At 54.2% G+C, this 19,475-nt stretch overlaps 1 protein-coding gene and 1 non-coding gene across 2 annotated transcripts; one reads left to right on the top strand and one right to left on the bottom strand.

Moving 5' to 3' along the window:
• Positions 1 to 1,494: 1,494 nt before the first annotated feature.
• RTL1 (retrotransposon Gag like 1) lies at positions 1,495 to 5,563 on the bottom strand. Its single transcript, XM_032839676.1, has one exon. The coding sequence runs from the start codon at positions 5,482 to 5,484 to the stop codon at positions 1,495 to 1,497; it is 3,990 nt and encodes a 1,329-aa protein (XP_032695567.1). The 5' UTR covers positions 5,485 to 5,563.
• A 13,193-nt stretch (positions 5,564 to 18,756) lies between these two features.
• LOC116856316 lies at positions 18,757 to 18,833 on the top strand. Its single transcript, XR_004380525.1, has one exon. It is a non-coding gene; the product is annotated as a small nucleolar RNA SNORD112 (small nucleolar RNA).
• Positions 18,834 to 19,475: the final 642 nt, after the last annotated feature.

Here is a 19,475-nt window from a genome sequence, read left to right as displayed (position 1 = left end):
TAGGGGGCTGCTGCTGGATGGGTGACGCTGAGGCCAGGCAGGGGCCCCTCAGGCTGCAGGTGCTGGACCATGGGTTGATGGGCCTTGAGTGAATGAGTGTCACCCTCCCTCTGCCTGCGTTCCCCCAGGGAGCCCCCTCCCCTCTCCAGGGCAGTACACCCCCTTCTCAGCAGCCATTTTGCCATTTTCAGGGCAGTGTGACCTTGGCCTCCCCCGGGGATGGTAGAGGGGGAATTGTTTGAAGCTGGGGCTCCTGTTCCCAGACCCTCCACGTTAGGGGGCAGAGAACAGCCTGCCCAGCCGGCAAGTCTGGAGTGGGAGTTAGGCCCAGGCCACAGGTGAGACTTGACCCTCGGGAGGAGGCAGCTCCCAGTGTCCTCCTGCCCCCCCATCCCAGTTTGTGTTGGAGGGCGAGCCCAGCCCCCCGCTCCACTTGCCCCCCTCCTCCATGCTGCCCTCCTGCCCTCCACCGCCTACCTTCAGAACAAACCACAGAGTCAGATCATCTTTTATTTTGCTTTATTTTGGGGGTAGGGAAGGCAAGGGGGTGGGAAAGTAGGGGGGTCTCCTCCCCGTGGCAGAGAGCGGTGGTCTGGTAGGAAGTGGCTCAGCACAGTCCGGTGGGTGTCTGGGGCCTTCCTCAGTCTCTCTTGGAACCCCCTCCCCTGTCGTGGACCTCCGGGTCCCTGTGCTGTCAGTGTTGGGAGGGGAGAGGGAGCCCTGCCAAGTGAGGCTGCCCCGCTCAGTGTCCAGGGGAGTCATGGGGACTCTGGAGAACGCGAATCCGGTGAGTACTGGTACGTCGGATGCTCCATGGAGAGGCGCTGTCCAGGTAAGGGCAGAGCTCAGGGCCAGGCAGAGTCGGGGTCGAGGGAGCCGAACCAGGCGGTGGGGGTGGGCTTGCTTGGCAGGGGGTGGGTGAGGGCGGTGTCACAGAGCTCCACGAGGTGTGAGCGGGGTGGGGGGCGGGGGCGGGGGGTCAGGAGCCCAGGGGGAGCAGGAGCACCGGTGGTGGAGGTAGAAGTCAGTGGAGCACCCGAGGTCAGTGTCCCAGGATGGCACGTGGTGGCCACTCGTCACTCGGGCGGGCGGGGAGGGTGGGTCCCCGGCACCTGCTTGCTTGGCTGCGTCTGCTCTGCCTGATTCTTCGCCTGGCCTTGGGGCATGGGGTCATCTCCCGCTCACCACTGCGCTCTCCCTCATGGATATCACTCCCAGCTGCAAGCCTGGGACCTGGGCAGTTAAGACGGGACTGTGGTTGTGTAGCCCTGAGCTGGCTCTGGGTCGCTGATGGTCGGACAGTCCGTTGTTAGCACAGATGATGTTGCTGGTTGATGAGTTGAAGAAATTTTGCCCTTCACAAGTGGGTTCCCCTTGGGTCGGGAGTGGCAGGAAGGGGGGCCGCGAGGTCTGAGCGAAGCGGGCCGAGGCACGGGGAGGCAGGAAGGAGAGGCCGAGGTGGGTCTGGGGGGCAGAGGAGAGCGCGGAGGCGCCTCACGGGTGGCTCGCCTCGTCCTTGCCGCCGCGGGGCAGCTCTTGCAGCCTGGGTTCGGCGGCGGGGGCCGGGGGCGCGCGGGCGTAAACGGCGGTCAGAAAGCCGATCAGGGCCCGGGCGGCCAGCTCCTGGGAGACGGGGTCGGCCCGGCCGGCGCTGCCGCGGCTGCGGGGCGGGTGTCGGCTCAGGAAGGCCAGGACATCGGAGGGCTCGGGGAGGCCCCGGCGGGGCAGCAGGGCCGCCCGCACGTCGCTGTCCCGCTCGTCCTGCGAGGTGTCTTGCAGGCCGTCGTGCAGGCCGCGCTGACGGCAACGTTGCAGGTCGCCTTGCAGGGCTCCTTGCAAGACGACATCGTCATCCGCCACGACGTGCAGCTCCTGGGGGCGGGCTCCCCGCGGGAGGGCGCGGGCCGCGTCCAGGTGGCCCACGCGGACGCCGAAGAAGTCGCACAGCAGCAGCCAGAAGCCGGGGCTCAGCTGCAGGCCCCGGCGGCTCAGGGGCAGCAGCGCGTGTCGCTGCGCGCAGCCCGGGTGCGGGAGCAGCGCGGCCAGCTCGTGCGCCGGGACGGCGCTGGGGCCCGCGGGCGGGGGCGTCGGGGCCAGGAGCTGCGCCAGGGCGGCGGCCAGGCCGCTGCCAGGGACGCGGAGCGCGGACGCCTGGCCGAGGCGCAGCCAGCGGCGGGGCGGGGCGCGGACGCGCGCGGGCGGCGCCAGACGCCGCTTGAGCTTGAGCAGCACGAGGAGCGCGGCCACGGCCAGGGTGTCCTTCCAGAACAGGAGGCCGCGGAAGAAGTGCAGGACCACCGCCCGGATCTGGGCCACGCTGACGTGGGCCAGGACGCTGTGCAGGATTTGGTCGATGGGGATCCGAGCCAGGAACTCCTGCTGGAGGTTCCGCCTGCTCGGCGGGCCCTGGGCGGGGGCGTCCTCCGCCTCCTCGTCCTCCGCGGAGTCCAGGGACCGAGCCCCCGGGGACCCTCCCGGGCTGAAGGGCGACCTGGTGCGGGCGGCAGCGCGGCGACGCGAAGCCCCGCGGCCCAGGTTTCTCGGGGGCGGCAGGCGGCGGCCGCCGTCCTGGGTCGGCCGCTCCATGACGTCGAAGTTGAAGTGGGAGAAGAAGAAGACCCAATGCCCGGGGAGAAGTACGGTGAGCCTGTCATTATTCAGAGAGGCTAGATCCTCTGTGTTGAGAAGGATCATGATGGGCTCCTCGGTGTTCTCCAGGTAGCGGCACCACACCGTGAAGGCAGCCCGTATTGGAAGAATCTTCATCTCCAGTTGAGAGTAGGCGGTTTCGATAGGCGAGATAGTGCGGGAGTAGAAGGCGCAGGACACCCTCCTGCCGGTCTGGTCGTCTCTCTGGCTCAGGGACGCGTGCAGAGCCGTCTTGGTGACGCCCGTCTCCAAGTAGAAGGGGTTCTGCGGCTTGGGGTGGTGCAGGAGGGGCGCCCTGCGGACAGCCCGCTTCAGGCAGTCGAAGGCCCCCTGCTCGTCATCCCCCCAGGAGAAGGCGGGCTCCGTGAGCAGCAAACGCGCGAGGGGCTCTATGATGATGTGGAAGCGCTCCACGAAGTGCTGGTAGGGCAGGACGAACTCGATCAGGTGTCGCAGGGACTTCTTGGAGCCCGGGGTGGGGTAGCCGGTCACGGTGTTCACGATGTTTTTGTTGAGCCTCACCCCTTTGGGGGTTATGACGAATCCCAGGAACTCGACGGTGTGCCGGTGGAACTGGCTCCGGTCCAGCGAGCAGTAGACGTGGTGGTGTCGGAAGCGGACCAGGACTTGCCGCACGTGTTGGAAGTGCTCCTCCTGGCTCATGGAGTAGACCAGGACGTCCCGGCCATAGGAGAGCACAAAGTAGCCGAGCATGTCCTTTAGGATAAAGTGGAGCACGTTCTGAGGGATGGTCGGGTCTGAGGATAGCGGGAAGGGCCGGTAGCTCTTCATCTCTTGGGGCCCGAACCCGAATGCTGCTTTCCATACATCCTCTGCTTGGTTTATGTTCATGCCCTCCTCCACGATGGTCCCCCGCAGCTCCAGCTTTGTGAACCACGTAGCCCCGTGTAATTGGTCGAATAGTTCTGGGATCACCTGTACGTAGTCCTGTCTGTTGGTCAGCATGCTGTTCGGGTTCCAGCTTTCGTCCCGCGGCCTGGCGCTGTTTTGCATCCCGGCACCCACAGGTTCCCACGGCGCGACGGAGGGACACTCGTAGAAGGTCTCGCTGTGATCACTGTCTCCAGCCTGCTGAAGCTCAGAGGGCTCTGATTCAGAAAGATCATCGGATCCGTCTGAGCTTGGCTGGTCGGAAGTCTCATCATCTGCTTCCTTCGGGTTAAACACGTCGGCCAGGTCGGAGTACAGGGGCGGCAGTCCGGGCAGCAGGCTGATGGCATGTCTTTCTAGCGCGATGCATGGTGGGGGCGGGCGGAAGCACTTCTGCAGGCAGTAGGGAGAGTGGAAGGTGCAGCGGCCTTGGATCCAGTCGACCTCGGGGGTGTGGAGCCGGAGCCAGTCGATGCCGAGTATGACGGAGAAGTTGGGGGACGGGACAATGTCGAATTCGATGGACTCCTGGTGGTTCTGATGGATGCACACCAGGGGCTCTGTGTAGAGCCAGACAGGTTCGTTGCCGATCAGCGAGCCGTCCACGCCTTGGACCATCTTCGGGTGGGGCTTCTCGTAGAGCTCCACGTAGTGCTCCTGGGCAAACTTCTCATCCATGAAGCTGCCGCCCGCCCCCGAGTCCACCAGGGCCTGGACCGCGACGCTGTGGTAGGGGTTCACCCTGACCAGGAGCAGCAGGAAGAGGTGGTCACGGTTGATGGTGGGCCGGGCTTGGCATGGCAGCCAGCTGCTGACCATCCATCTCTCCGGGGCAGGTGAGTCGATCCAGGTCAGGTTCCGTGGGCGGGCCTCCGGGGGCAGCCTGAGCATAGCCCTTCTCTCCGCCAGCTTCTCCTCTATCTGCAGGACGAGCACGATCAGGCTGTCCAGCGAGTCGGGCTGCGGGACCCGGAACAGGTAGCGCCTGATCTCCTCGTTGAGCCCCTGGCACAGGTGAGCCTGCAGGACCTCGTCCGACCAGCCCAAGGTGGGTACCAGGCCCTGGAACTCACTGATGTACTCGATGGCGGGGCGGCTCCCCTGCCTGATGTGGAACATGGCGTCTTCGGCCACACGCAGCGCCTGCCGGTACTCGAACATACCTGACATGGCCTCCAGGAAGGCCGGGAAGTCGTCAATCAGGGGGCTGTCTTCCTCCACCAGGGCCTCGGCCCATTCTAAGGCCATGCCCGAGAGGTGGCACAGGACGTACCCCACTCGCAGGCGGTCGTTGCAGAACGTGCGGGGGTAGCTTTGCAGGATCAGCTGGCAGAGCACAAGGAACTCGTGGTATTTCCTGCGGTCGCCAGAGAACTTGGGCGGGGCGGGGAGTCGGCCCGCGCTGATCCCCTCCATCAAGATCTCTTCTGCTACTCTTTGTTGCTCCCTGAGGTCTTGCATGCGGAGGTACAGAGAGATGATGGATCTCACCGTGGCCATGATCTCCGAGGTCTCGGGATCCTCTTCGGGGCTCTCCTCCTCTTCCATGTCGGCCAGGTCAGTGTCATTGACTTCTTGGTCTTGGGCTCCCCAGGGCTTGACGGATGCTTCTTCCATTTTGCCAGGTGCCTCAGCGGTCGGATCCCCCATTTCCTGACGTGCAGCGTCGCGTGACTCCTCCAGGTCTTGGAGTAGGTCATTGGGTGGATCCTTTATTTCCCTATGTGGGCCACTGGATGGCTCCTCCATGTCTTGGCGGAGATCAATGGGCAGCTCTTTCCTTTCCTGGGCGGGGCTGCTGGCCGCCCCCGCCGCCTCCTGCTCGCCGCTGCCTGGCGTTCCCACGGTGGTGTTGGATGAGCCCTCGGAGGACTCCATTTGTTTTGATGATGGATTCTTACGCTCCATCATCGTCTCAAATGAGTCTTCAGAGGGTTCTATCATTTCGTCGGATGGAAAGGAGTGTTCTCTGAAGACTGGTAAGGTCGTGACGCGTCCGGTCAGCGACTAGGACCACAGAGGTCAGAACCTGGGGGTGGGGAGGACGGGTGGGGAGGAAAGACAGCTGTTTAGGGAGTCATGAGGTCAAGGGTTAGTTTCTCTGGGACAAATCAGATGCCCGGCTCACCAGAACAGAGGGGAACTGGGGAGAGCTTCCCTTGCCCAGCTAGAACGTCACTCTACCTCTGACCTCCTCCCTGTTCTCCCAGGCTCGCTCGGCCGTCTGGCTTGCCTGCTTCCCCCACGGCTGTGAGAAATTCACAGCCCATAAATTCTGTGCAGCCACGGGCCCAGAGCTGCCGCTGTGGCAGACCGGCAGCTGGCAGGAGGCACTGGCCAGTTCTTCTCCCCCTGGCACCCGTGCCTGGTCAGCGGGTCACCCCAAAGTCACCGAGGTCATATGCCAGTGCCATCCAGAGTTGTCCCTGGTGGGCAGGGTGCCCTGGAGCCAGCCTGGCCCCCCCAACCTCCCGTTGTGAAGTGGGAATCTCTAGCAGATGCCTACTGTTTAACAAGGTCAGGGGAAGAGGAGAAAATGGGCAGTTGGCCACCATCCCGTCGGTTGCATCAGCAGCCTGAAATAGCTCTCACTTCCTACCCTAGATTCGCAATAGAAATTGGGCCAGTGCGGCAGGGAGGAGGGCGGATATAGAGGTCTGGCTTTTCTTTTTTCCATAAATGTTGATAAAGTCCCTACTGTGTGTCAGAGACTTGCACACTGTGGCTTATTTGGCCCTCACTCGGAAGGTTTGCTGATTTCTCTTACTCATTCGACAATTTCCAATCTCCCCAGCTCTGAGCCCTCGGGGAGATGTGCAGATCCTCTCTCTACCCCTCCTAAAATTGCCACTTTCCCAGGATCACCCCCTTTGTGGGGGTTCAGGCATCAATTCCACATGTACAAGCAATCGTATTTACCTGCCCCTTCAGTCTTCCCGGGGCAGGGGAATGGTGGTGGTTGGTTCTGTCCTCTAGCACACACCTGCCCCCCGCCCGATATTGGCTGGTTTCTCCCCGACCTAGGGGTATCTCTAGGAGAGCTGGGTAGTGTCTTGGGGTTGGAGGGGAGGGCACGAGGTATCGTTGACTTCTGATGGCCTTGGAATGGGGTTTTCACGGTAGAGTCACGGGTGGTTTGAGTGGGCTGGGACTGAATTTAAGAGCTGCCTGGGTGGGGTTATTTTGCACAGGTCTTCTTTGCTGGGAGAGCGAACTGAGTTCTGGTTATCCAAAAAAGTCACTCTGTGGTCATCTCTCTTTCTACGCTTGACACCTTTTGTTAATGTCTGAGTACTCCTCCTAGCCACCAAGCCCATCTCTTGAAAAGAAGGCATTCCCTCATTGGCTGAAACCCAAACTTTCCAACAAGATAGACGATTCCGATCTGCTGTTTCTCAAAATTTAAGTACATTCCTGTTAGCGTGACCGCTCATTCCACCCCGCAGAGCCTCTGACGAAAAGGTTTTCTGGTTCCTTCGCTGCTCACGGTATTAAATCCAAACCTTGTGACATAACAATTCTTGACACGGTAACTCCCCCAAATCGTTCTCTGGCTAAAACGTAAAGGCCTTAGAATAAGAGAAAATTCTGCTTGCGTCCTTCCTCCCCGTAGAGTTTACATACATTAGCGTGACGTCCCTGTCGCCTAAAATCTCCGTCACGCTCACGCCTGGCCCCAGCGCGTACACAGAGCGTGTAGGGCGCCTCCGTGAACTCCTTTGTCCTCACCGAAGTCCTGTAACTGGTGAGCCACTGCTGCACAATTCCAAGCTTGAGTATAAAGTTCTAACTGAAACATAAAATGAGACTAACTCCTTGGCAGACTCCTCTATTAGAAATAAAAATCTGTGTCTTCAGCACTTAGTTGATTAAAGTTGAAAATTGAAAAATTTGAATTGGCTGAAATTTACGTTTTAAAATGGAAAAATTTGAGTTGGCTCAAATTTCAGATCTCAAATATCAAATCTGCGCCTGTCTCAAAACTGTTAAAACCCTTTACTGGCAAAAATTGAAAATGGAAAAATGGGAAATTTTAAATTGGCTAAAATTTAAATTTTTGAATATGAAATCTATATATCTCTTAAAAGTCATGAAAGTCTTTATTGGTTAAGATTTAAAATTAAAAAATTTTAATTGAAATTTAAATTTTAAGATTGAAATCTTTAAATTGGCTCAAATTTTAAATTTTGAACATGAAAACTGTATTATCTCTTAAAATTTTAAAACACTTTATTGGGTAAAATTTAAGACTTAAAAATTTAAATTGGCTGAAATTTAACTTTATTTTGTTTTAAAAGATTTTATTTATTTATTTGAGAAAGAGACGGCACAAGCAGGGGGAGGGACAGAAGGAGAGGGAGAAGCAGACTCCCCACTGAGTGGTGAGCCCCAACATAGGGCTCCATCCCAGGACCCTGAGATCATGACTCAGCTGAGTCAAAGTCAGATGCTTAACAAACTGAGCCACATGAGTGCCCCTGAAATTTAAATTTTAAAATGGAAAAATTTAAACTGGCTAGAATTTGAAATTGAAATAATATTTAAATTGGCTAAAATTTAAAATTTTTAACTTGAAACCTGCATATCTCTTTAAATTCTAAAACACTTTATTGGCTAAAATTTAAAATTTAAAAATTTAGATTGGCTGAAATTTAAATTTTATTTTATTTTATTTCAAAAGATTTTATTTGAGAGAGAGAGACAGAGCACAAGCTCTCTTAAATTTATTTGAGAGAGCAGAGTGTTCGAGAGAGAACATGCGTGGGTGTGGGGAGGGCCCAGGGAAAGGGAGAAGCAGACTCCCCACTGGGTGGGGAGCCCCCACATGGGCCTCCATCCCAGGACTCTGAGATCATGCCCAGAGTTGAAGTAGATGCTTAGCTGACTGAGCCACCCAGATGCCCCTGAAATTTAAATTTTAATATGGAGAAATTAGAATTGGCTAAGAATTAAAACATGTAAATTGGTTAATATTTTAAATTTTAAACGTGAAACCTGTATGTTTCTTAAAATTTTAAAGCACTTTATTGGCTAAAATTTAAAACTTAAAAATTTAAACCGGCTTAAATTGAAAATTTTTTTTTTTTTTTAAACATTTTATTTATTTATTTGAGAGAGAGAGAGAGACAGTGAGAGAGAGCATGAGCAAGGAGAAGGTCAGAGGGAGAAGCAGACTCCCCGTGGAGCTGGGAGCCTGATGTGGGACTCGATCCCGGGACTCCAGGATCATGACCTGAGCTGAAGGCAGTCGCTTAACCAACTGAGCCACCCAGGCGCCCTTAAATTGAAAATTTTAAATATAAAATTTATATAGCCCTTAAAACTTAGATGTCTTAACTGGCTAAAATGTAAACTAGAAAGTCTCAGTATGGCTCTTAAAACCCTGGAAACCCTTTACTGGTTAACTCCTTTGCCAGTTGATTTAAAAACTAGATTATACCCCTTTCCATATAAGTCCGTATGTGTCTTAGTATATTTATGAATTCGGTGACGTAGATGATGAAATCATTCACCTGTCCTGTCTTCAATCTAAAATCTAATATCCTTGGCATGTTACAAAATCCTGATCTTAACACTCCTTAGCATGAAAACTCACACTTTTAGCAGGATGCATAAATTCATAAACTGCTCTATTCAAAGTGTACAAAAGTTTCTTTTTATTGTTTAAAATACAAAGTTCCAATCACTTAGCATAAAATAAAAACAGTTTTACTGTGTAATTCATCCGCAATGGGATGGCTGTAACCCCCCAAATCTTACCAGGCGACTTCTTCAACTCTCGTTTGGGCATAATTCCAAACCTCTAAGCGTTATATAAAAATTTGACCGTGTCATTCCTCAAAACAAAAGGTCACGCTTCCTTGCAGGGTACATAAATTTGGTTTTATAACTTTGCTTAACGCCTCATGATATCTCTTAATCACCTATGAGATAAGATCTAAACCGCTTTGCCCAAAATGCACATACTACTACTATATCATTTCTCTGCATGCTCCTCTTATCAAACACAGAAATTTTACCATGTCACTCTCTTACACACTGTTAGTGGCTGAAATCCAAATTCCTTAGCACTGCACAAAAATGTACTCTGGTCATTCCTCAAAATAGTGTCCAAACTTCTTAGCTATGTAAATCCAGTCCCATAACCTCTGCGGAAGACCTGCCCCACCTTTCTATCACTCACTGTCATCACTCACTGTAAATGAGTCCAATAAATGGTCCAATTCTTCAGCATAAAGTACAGAGAGATAGCACCCGTGCCAAGGGGCGCCGCCTTTGTGTTCTGGTTGTGCGTTCATTATCTGCTTCATCAAATCCAGACACCTTAGCATAGAATATGTTTTACCAGCTAATTTCCCTGGAGACAAAACTCTCATCAGTCACTCCTTAAAACCCTTCACTGGCTAAAATCCAAACACCTCTGCAGGAGGGTTCAAAAATGAGATCACATCCCTCCCCAAAATGATATGCTCGCACGCCTTTGACTCTCACATAAAATCACATCTCCTTGGCATGTTATAAAAATCTGATCATATTATCTTTACCATAAAAACCCACTCTTGTAGTTCTGCCAAAACGCAGTAAGTTTGGTCATGTAACTCCCAATTTAAAACTTTCCAAGTTTTCTTCATTGCCTCTAACATAACGTCCCAAGTACTTAACATAAAAGGCAACGTTGTTCCATGTAATTTATCTTCAGACCGGTCTATAAAAAAAAAACAACCACCCTGAATCTCATCCCCGTCATTCTTGTAAACCCTTTTTTGGCTTAATTCCAAACGTGTTAGCATGATATAAAAAAATTGGATCTTGTCATCCCTTAAAATAAAGTTCACACTTCCTAGCACAGCATATAAAATTTGATCCTGTAATTCTGCCTTAAAATCTTAACAATGTCTTTTATTGTGAAATTAGGGAATCGAAGTCCAAATTCTTAGCATAAAATGTGAATTTTGTAATTTCACTGCATATTATTTTTTTCCCACTCCAAAAAATCTTACCGTGTCACTCTCTTAGAATTTTTTATTGGCTAAAATCAAATTTCTAGGCGTGTAACAAACTCCAATCATGTCAAAGCCTCAAAATAAATTTCAGATTTCTTTGCGTGTTCCCAGTGTTGATCATGTAACTCTTAATGATTGAAGTTTTTCAACTTTGGTGTCAGCATCCATCGAATCAGACATTGGTAACCACCCTTGAGATAAAAAGTGAAAGGTTTTTTGCAGGAGACTTAAATTGGTGGTTGTTACCATTTTTCTCATTTTTCAATGTTCCCTGTATAATAAAGTCCAAAGCTGTTAGCCTTAAAATACGTTTTTTTCATGTTTTTCTGCACGTTTATCTTCCACAAGCAAAAATCTCACCATCACATTGCTTGAGACCCTTTGGCAAGAATCCAGACTCCTTAGCATGATATAAAAACTTGTTCCAGTCAGTCCTCAAAATAAAGCTACCCCTAAACCCCGAATCTATTCCTAGAACCCCGCTTAAAACCTCTTCCTATATTTTCATCACTAACGACATGTCTCAACATCTCGGCGACTTCGATCACGGGGTTCTCAGTGTAAAACCTTTCAGATTTCATGTCCAAAGCATAAAATCCAGATACTTGAGCATGAGATGAAAATTGGACCAGGTATTTGTTATAATTAGAAAAATCTTTACATCGCTTCTCACTACTTAGGGAATAAAACCTCAGTTCCTTTGCACGAAACCGACATCTTTCATCCTCCCTAATTTCTCGATGCAGTGTCTTTTCCCCCTCAAAGATGGGGTTTCTTACCTCCTGTCCCCCATCTCATTGTATAGTTCTGGATCTTTTTATGTTGTTAAGCTGGTTCCTTTGCCTACATTTCATTAATTCATTACAGCAATGTGTCCTGATTCTATTTTCTGAGCCAGGCACTGTGTGCGGATCCCCGACAGGAAGAAAGGGAAGCAGTGTGTCTTGCAGAGGAAACGTCACCAGCAGTGGAGATAAGGACCGCACCCTCATGCTGAACGATGCGCTGGAGGTGAGTTTAGGGTCCCGTGGGGCAAGACCAGGGGGTCTCCCTCTACTGCCGCTGAGCGACTCCTTCGAGGCTCTGCTGCGCTTAGCTGCCTGCCCCTTTGGGAAGACACTGGGCATTGCTGGGACTGTGCCTTGCAAAGTGCAGGTGTCTCTGGCCTCCCTCGTCTGCCTCTTTCCGGTGGCTATGGGCCTCCTGACTCCCACCCTCCGCATGGCCGCCTGCTGCAGCGGGTACAGCCCAGAGGCTGCCCGGTCTCTTCTCTGGGCTCCCTAGAGGGTAATATGGTCCATCCTACAGATGTAGTGGGTTAAATGCTCAGGTCTCAGGCATTAAGGCAATTTCTTTAAGAACTCTCTCTTGATTGGCCAATTCTCATCTTATAAAAAAAAAAAAAAAAGAAAAGAGAAGAATTTCGAGATCAAAATCAGGATTGAGTGATCCTGGTCCGGGTCAGAAGTGACCTCAAGGTCCCGCAGCAGGACCCTCTGCCCCCGCCACCCACCGCTGACACTCATAGACAGACACCCCGGCCTCACCACCTCCAGTGTCCAGAGCCCTCTTGGCCCCGTCAGCTCCCTGCTTGCCGCTGAGCAAGTGGCCCATTGGGTCAGGGCTGCCAACGTGAGTCTATGAAGGGTTGGGCGGGGGGGGGGCGGGGGGGCCATCCCTCAGCGAATACCTCACCCTGTCGGCTCACTTGTACAGTAAAGGAAATCTGATTTTAAAAATAGAGCTTGGAAGAGGAGATGAGGGGTATTCAGGATCAGATTCGAGCCTGGGGCGGGGATCCGGGGAGAGGTGAGGACAGGGGAGGGGGACACGCAGCCCATGTTGCTCAGGAGGAAGGTGGAGAGCCAAGAAAGCGGAGACAGGAGGGCGGAGGGGACCGTGGGGCTTCTCTGTCACGTTCTCCCCTTCCCTGGCCTCTTGGACACTAGTGGTCACACCTGTGGTGCCAGCCACCTGGACTGTCCAAAGGGACGTAGGGGCTGGGGTCAGGGGAAGACCCTCGTCTGCCTTGGCCTGCCTCCAGGCCATTCTCAGAGCCCCTTGGGTTGGAGGGCACAGCCTGACCGTCGGGGGGGCCAGGGGACTTGGAACTGACTGTCCCCCACGGCTCCTTCCGCTGCTCCAGACCTGCTGAGCTTCGCTGTGGGGGTGGGCACCTGGGCACACGGGGGCTGTTGGCCTCTTATTAAACTAGTGTCAAGGTCAAGATGTTCCCTTTGTCGGGCTTCGGCTGGGCTCCTGGTTTCCCGGTGTGGACCCGTGTGCGGTCTCTCCCGCCACGCTGGCCGGTTGGGGTTACCCTGAGCGCCCGGGAGCAGCCTGGGTGGGTTCTGTGGACTCCCGTGCGCTCCTTGCTTGCCCGCTGCCTTGTGGATTACGACCATCTGGGCCTCAGAGCCCCGAGACCCTTCCCACTCGACCCTCAGCAGCGGCGTCAGTGGCTTCCCACGGTTCATCCCTGGGGGGCCAGGGCCTGGGGCCTTGGAAAATAGTTTCACTGCAAAACAGTGTCCGGAAGGGGGGTTGCCGTGACTCAGGGCAGACATGGAAGTGCCCCAGAGCTGGGGCCGGGCCCCTAGGGCTTCTCCTTCAACCTCAAAGCAACTGGAGGGGGCACCTTCTGGAAAATGTTCCTCGGCCCCTCGCCTCCTGGAGCCGTCTGAGGGCAGCGTCCCTGACGCAGCAGTATTCCTGGGGCCCGGTCCCTGCACCCCCCGCCCCCTCCCTGCTTGACTGGCAGCTCTGGGGGCAGCTGGATCACTCCGCCCAGAATAACCCTGGGAGGGATTGGGAGAGGGGTCACATCGGAGAGCGGCCTTCTCCTTTGGGCTGCCCAAGTGGGCCAGGCCAATCAGCGGCTCCCCGGGCTGCTCTTGCCTTTCAAGGCAAGCAGGCAGGGAAGGAGCTGGCCAGCTGCTTGTCCGGGACCCATGCTGACTTTCAGCGTGACCTTCTCCTCCTGGGCCCTCAGTTTCCCCAGAGCTGCAAGGCGGGCTGGGCAAGGGAGTCTTCTCATTTCGTTCCTGTAGCTCTGGGGTCCTGGGAGGGGCCTGGAGGTGACTTGGGGAACAGCGGTGAAGGGAGGGGGTTGGCTGTGCGGGTGGCGCTCAGGGACCCCTCCCCACCCTGCTTCAATTCCAGAAGCTGGGAGTCCTTGTACTATTTAAAAATAGTATTAGGGATTGGGGGGGTTCTCTCACTGTTTCATTTACAGAGAGCTCCCCACATGTAAGTCATGGTTGGGAACTCAGGCCGGCTGGTTCCTTCCGGGATCTGCCCCGTGCGACACTGGGGCTGGGAGGGTCTCAGTGGACTCTGTCCCTGGTGGGGTCCCTCTGGGCCGGGTGTTCTTCTGGCTCTGTAGATGGGCAAGGAGCTGTAGACCTAGGAGAGGGGTGAGGGCTTTGAGGCAAACAAGGGGGGCTTGGACTTGGTGCGAGTGGAAGTCGGGCCAGAGTGGGAAGCAGACTTCCTTCCCAGGGGAGGGGGGCCCTTTGTCAGCTGGAAGGGGTCCGAACAAGGAAGGGCCTGTGATGATCACAAAGACTGTGGTGATTTCTAGTTTCGGAACACCTGCTGTCATTGGACGGTCAGCCCTCAGCACTTTCACGCCTGGGCCAACTTTAATGTCCCCACTTACCCTGTGAGGCGACGGCGTTCCGCCTTGCAAGTGACCACACCAGGGCCTGGGGGCTGATGTGGCTTCCCTGGGAGCTCTGATTAGCAGTGGCTGTGGCAAGGGGGCTGAGACCACCGGGTGTCCCCCTCTCCGGGCAGCAGGCTGCTGGGGACTGAAGCTAGCGAGGGGCTGGGTGCCGACACGCGGAGGCAAGTGCCGTCCAGACAGGGGTAATTAGAATTTATTTATTGAAACTGACATTTCCCCGGCGTCTGCTCTGTGTCAGGCATGACCCCAGCAGCTTGACCTTCAGACCCTGACTTTGCTCCCACCGACGTTCCCCATTTCGCAGCGCTAAGAGAACCCAGGTCAGGAAGGAAGAAGCAGTGCGGAAAGCCAGATTTTCCTGCTTCCTTCTGCCAGCGGTTGCAGAGCGGGGAACGGGTGCCCTCGGGGGCGGGGAGGCAGACAGCAGCCATTTGGGGGCCCCGAGGGACCGTTGGCCACTTTTGTTCCGTGGCATCCGTGTGCTCAGCCCCGTGATCCGACGGGAGGCCAGGCCCTCCCTAGGAACAGGGGCCTCAGTGTGTGCCTCCATCTCCCTGAAAAGCTCATGTGGTCATTGTCAGCTCATTTTGGCTAATTTGGTTGTCGGCAGAGGGACAGGACAGCTGGCCCTGGACCTGCTAATTATAGCCGCTCAAGTGTTTGAACGAGGTACTGTGTCCCCCATGTCATAGTTTTTCCTGCAGACAGACTAACCATTTCACCTTTGTTCCTGAGCGCCGGCCAGCCTGCCCACCCCTGGATCACCCAGGCACTGCACGTCCCCCAGAGAGCCGCCTCCCCTGGAGGACGTCAGCATGGGACTTGCACCCCAAGTCTTACCTTTGACGCAAGCGTTCAGTGGCTCAGTCCCTGGGTCCCGCTGTCAGCTAGACTCTTTGCTTCTTCCTACAAAGTGATTGGATACGTTTATTTCTCTAATTAGGGAAAAGTCCAGGCTTTGGGTCATGCGTGCACATTGTCCTGTCTCCCACGGCACACCCCACACTTTCTTCCTTGCTCCTGTCCCAGGGCTGAGTCACTTTGCTGGGTCCCTCCGTTTTGAGTCCCTTGGGGGGGGGTCCCTCTGTTTGGGGGGTCCCTCCGTTTTGAGTACTTACTATGTGCCAGACACTGTCCTAATTCTTTAAATCCTTATGACGATACTGAAGCTCTTATTGTTACTGTCCCCATTTTTCAGAAGAGGAATCGAAGGCTCAGGGGCAAACCTCAAATCTTTATCAGGCCTGACCCCCTTCTCCCACAGGGCCTGACAAAGGCTGCGCCTCCTGCTGGCCTCAGACAGCGCACGACCTCCTGAGGTCCAGAACCGCGCTCCCTGTGGGCTCCTGAGCTTTCAGCAAGACCCCAATTCTTGCCGGTCCCCATTTTGCTCTCAGCAAGGGCTAGAGTTGATGTGAGTCTGGGATCTGGGCCCCTTGTGTGACCCCAAGTACATCTCTTAGCTCCCTGAGCTTCAAGTTCATGGTTGGTTCTAAGTAGCATCTTCCCTCACCCAGGGCTGTGTCCAGGAGGAGCCTGTCCAGGGGGACCCCTTTGCTGTTCTGTCCTAACCCTGGTGTCTGTGTGCACATGTTACTCCTTCATCCCGCCTGCTGCTGGCACACAGTGGGGCTGCAGACAGCAGGTGAGGCCTGAGAGGTGGGTAGAACTCTGAGTGGTTTCCTTTCTCCCTTTCCAGGCGGCTGGAGGTGAGACTGCACTCTCCGCCACCCCGCCACCCCGCCACCCCGCCACCCCGCCCCCAGGAGGGGAGCAGATGCCTGGCCCAGGATCAAAGAGAAAGGTCTGCAATGTGAATTCATTTTTTCTGAGTTGTACGTTTGGATCGTTTGCAAATGTGTAGCCCTCTCAGGATGGAGCTAACCTGAACTCTGTAATTTGCAGGGGAGGCTCGCTGCCCCTTGGATGGGCAGTGAGCTGTGGGTTCCAGAGGCCAGGCTGCGGCCGCCCCCCGGGATAGCACCCCTGCTCAGAGCAGGGTGGACGTGGGCCTCCTAGGCTGACCTCACAGCAGACCAGGTATGTATGCCCTGTCTTTACACCACCTAGGTTCTGGGTAGGTAGACACCTGACACTGCGTTAATATGATACTATAATTAAAAATCCAGAATAATGCTGTTGTTCTGTTACGTCATCACGGGAGGTGTTAAAATCTCTGACTACGTACAGAGGGAGACTTTCTGGTGGCGGCTCCAAGGGGGGGCCCAAGGGCCCTGCGCGGGGAGCGGTCAGAGAGCACAAACTCCCCTGGGTGACCTTGGTCACATGACAGTGAGTCCCCCTCCCCTTCTGGAGGATGGGGACCGTCATCTTTAGACATTGATACCTAAATAAAATGGAACATGTCTGGCACTCAGTAGGTATTCAACGCAGATAAAAATCGCTCTTTTTTTTGAGGCGGATCTGTCCCCTCCCTGTTGGAAAGCCCTTCTCGTGTTTATAGGACCCAGAGGGAAGTCGAGGGGAGCAGGGACAGTCGGGGGTCAGCGTTGGGATCTGGAGAGCCTTTTCTTGAGTCAGCTGTATGGCTTGGACGGGCGGTGCCTGGATTTACGAGGCCTTCCTGAGCAGCGAACGTCTCCATGTTGAATTACCCTGGTCCCCCGAGGTGGAGGCAGGTGACGGCAGCCCAGGAACTGTATTTTATTTGTCTTTATCCTACCATGTTTCGTATCTGAAAAACCATGACAAATACCTTAAAGTATTCACGAGGACCCAACCCAGACCAAAAGAAAATTCTGGGTAACGAACAGCGGAGCCTCGAGTGCGGGAAAGCCGATTGGGAGCTGCTCGTGCTGGCGCAGGGCTGGTTAACCTGTGCTTGCATTTCTTCCGCACAAAGTCATGGTCAAAAATAGATAACTGCCCGGCAAAGGGGAGGAAAGTTCTAGAAGGTCCCTGTCTGTGCTCTGAAGAGGGGAGACTCAAACCCATCGATCAGTTAGCTGATCTGTGCAGAGGGAGGCCAGGGGAAACCAGACAAGGGCTCACACTGATTGGGGTTGAACGTTGGCTTAGTTTGGAGTTCTGGGGGGATCTCAGAGCCTCCGTGTCTCCATCTTCAGATGAGACTGAGATGGTGTCTGCTGCCATTAGCGTGTAGCCCCGTGCCTGCCCAGGGATTCTGACGGCTTCGACAGCTGGGAGGGGGCCGGGGGAGTCGAGCCCAGAGCTCAGTGAACAAGCTGGAGTTGAGGTGTCTTGGGGAGGGGGACACAAAGGGGGCCCAGCAAAGACCTGTGGGGTAGCTCCTCTTTGTCCGGGAACCGACAGGTCAGAAACACCCGTGCCCTTGAGCCTCACTCCCCCTTGATGAGAGGAGGGGGGAAAGTCGGCAGCTGCGGGGGTCTGCGCTGAGATCTAGCTGTCAGGGGACGTGGTGAGGCCCCGGCTGCTCGCCCGCCCACCAGCCAGCCGAGCGGCTGTTGACGGCGCATGTGAGCCTTGGGGCCGCTGCTCCCCAGAGGCCCGTGTGTCCCCTTCCCCAGGCTTAGCTCATGTAACATTCTCCCAGAGTTCTCATTCCAGCCAGCTAATCCCCGAAAACACAGGCCAGGACATTCGTTTTTGGGGCCTCTTAAAGACCGAAAAGGAAAGACCTCCCCAATGGGTGCATTGGAAGACCCCCCCCCCCCCCGGGATCTGCACGATCCCGGCCGAGAAATCGCAGCCAGCAGGCCCACACCTGCTGGCCTCCTGTCACCGACACGCCACCGGGAGGCCCCCAGGGCTCCGGCTTTAGAACACATAAAATTAAAAGAGGAACGATCTCGGGGATAAAATAAATCCCCGCGTCTGCAGAACTTGTTTTGGGGATGTGTGCCCCGTCCTGGGCCTTCAGCCAAAATGCTCTTCCTTGTGTTTTTTAAAAAAAAAAGAAAACAACCCCCTCCCCCCACACCCCACAAACAAAGGAGCAAAACCAAAAAAAGAAAAAAAAAACCCACGCAAAGTGTTTATTTTAATTATGCAAGGAATGCGCGGAAAATTAATAGACTCATTACTAAAAATCCAACACTGCGGATAAGAGCTAAAGCCCCGTGTCACCCTCCCCACTCCCGCCCAGCCCCCCTCCGCCCCCACCATATTCGCTGCTGTTAAACCCTTTCCGGTGCGGAGTTCCAGGTACTTTGTCCACACCTTCATGTACATACATAAGTAGACCTCTGAAATACACGGTTTTGTTTATTTTTTACATAAGCTACATCAGAGTGTGCATTTTCTTCTGCTTATTTTTCTTCCCTCAGGAGTCTGCCTGGAGATAATCAAGATTGACACCATGCCTTAGAACGCACCTTAGTACCCTGTCATCTGAACACACCCGGACTGGTTTAACCCCCTCACCGCTGTCACGGGGCCCCAGGTCCTTCCCCCGAGGGGATGGGACAAGGCGTGCGGGGCAGGTGTAAGTAATTTCTCAGGAGCGGGCTCACGAGTGTTTATGACATTATCACCAATGAATATATGGATGCGTCAATTAGCAAAATAAAAGAGGGACATGCCTGGACCAATGATGACGAAGTGATTACAAACAAAGGCTCATGATTAATCCAGCTCTGTGAGAAATACTGAGGTCCATTAAAAGACAATAGGTCTCGGCTGTTTCATTCTTTTTAAGAGCTGTTTAATATTCCGGGGTATGTATGCACCCTGGTTGATTAGACCCTCTCCTATTGTGGAAAATCCCAGCTGTAAGTGTGCTGGGTTGGGGGCGGGGCAGGGTGGGGCGTGCGGGTGGCCACCGGGAAGATCGGGTCCAGATAGGAGCTCTGGTCAAAGTCCTGGTCATCTGGGGGGTGGGAGGGGTCACAGGTTTGTGGCTGCTTGTTATATTATTTAAGAAAATAAATAAAAATAAATACATAAGATAAAAGTGGACCTTGCACAGATAAATGAGCACGTCAGGAACCGAGGTTGTAATTCCTACGATTTTGTTCCACGGGTGCCCTCTAAAAGGGACCTAAGCCCTTCCGTGTTTTGTGCTTGCTCATGGCCCCACAACAAGCATTTTTATAGCTGAATCTGTAAGCATGTCCCTGGCTGTCCCTTGATCCCAGCTTCTTGGAGGTGGGTTGGATGGTTTGCAAAGTTTATTTTCATTGATCTTCCTAAAATGCCATTTTGACCTTGTCACTGTCTTGCTTTAAATCCTCCCTCTGACTTCCTGGAGCTTCTGGAATGAGGTCCAAGAGCCTTAGCCTGGCCACGCTGAACCCCCCCCC

Source organism: Lontra canadensis, unplaced genomic scaffold (assembly GCF_010015895.1).
Source record: "Lontra canadensis isolate GAN:19392208 unplaced genomic scaffold, GSC_riverotter_1.0 scaffold108, whole genome shotgun sequence".
NCBI classification, from domain to species: domain Eukaryota; kingdom Metazoa; phylum Chordata; class Mammalia; order Carnivora; family Mustelidae; genus Lontra; species Lontra canadensis.
Note: the sequence above shows the minus strand (reverse complement) of the source record. Positions and strands in the feature narration are given on the sequence as shown.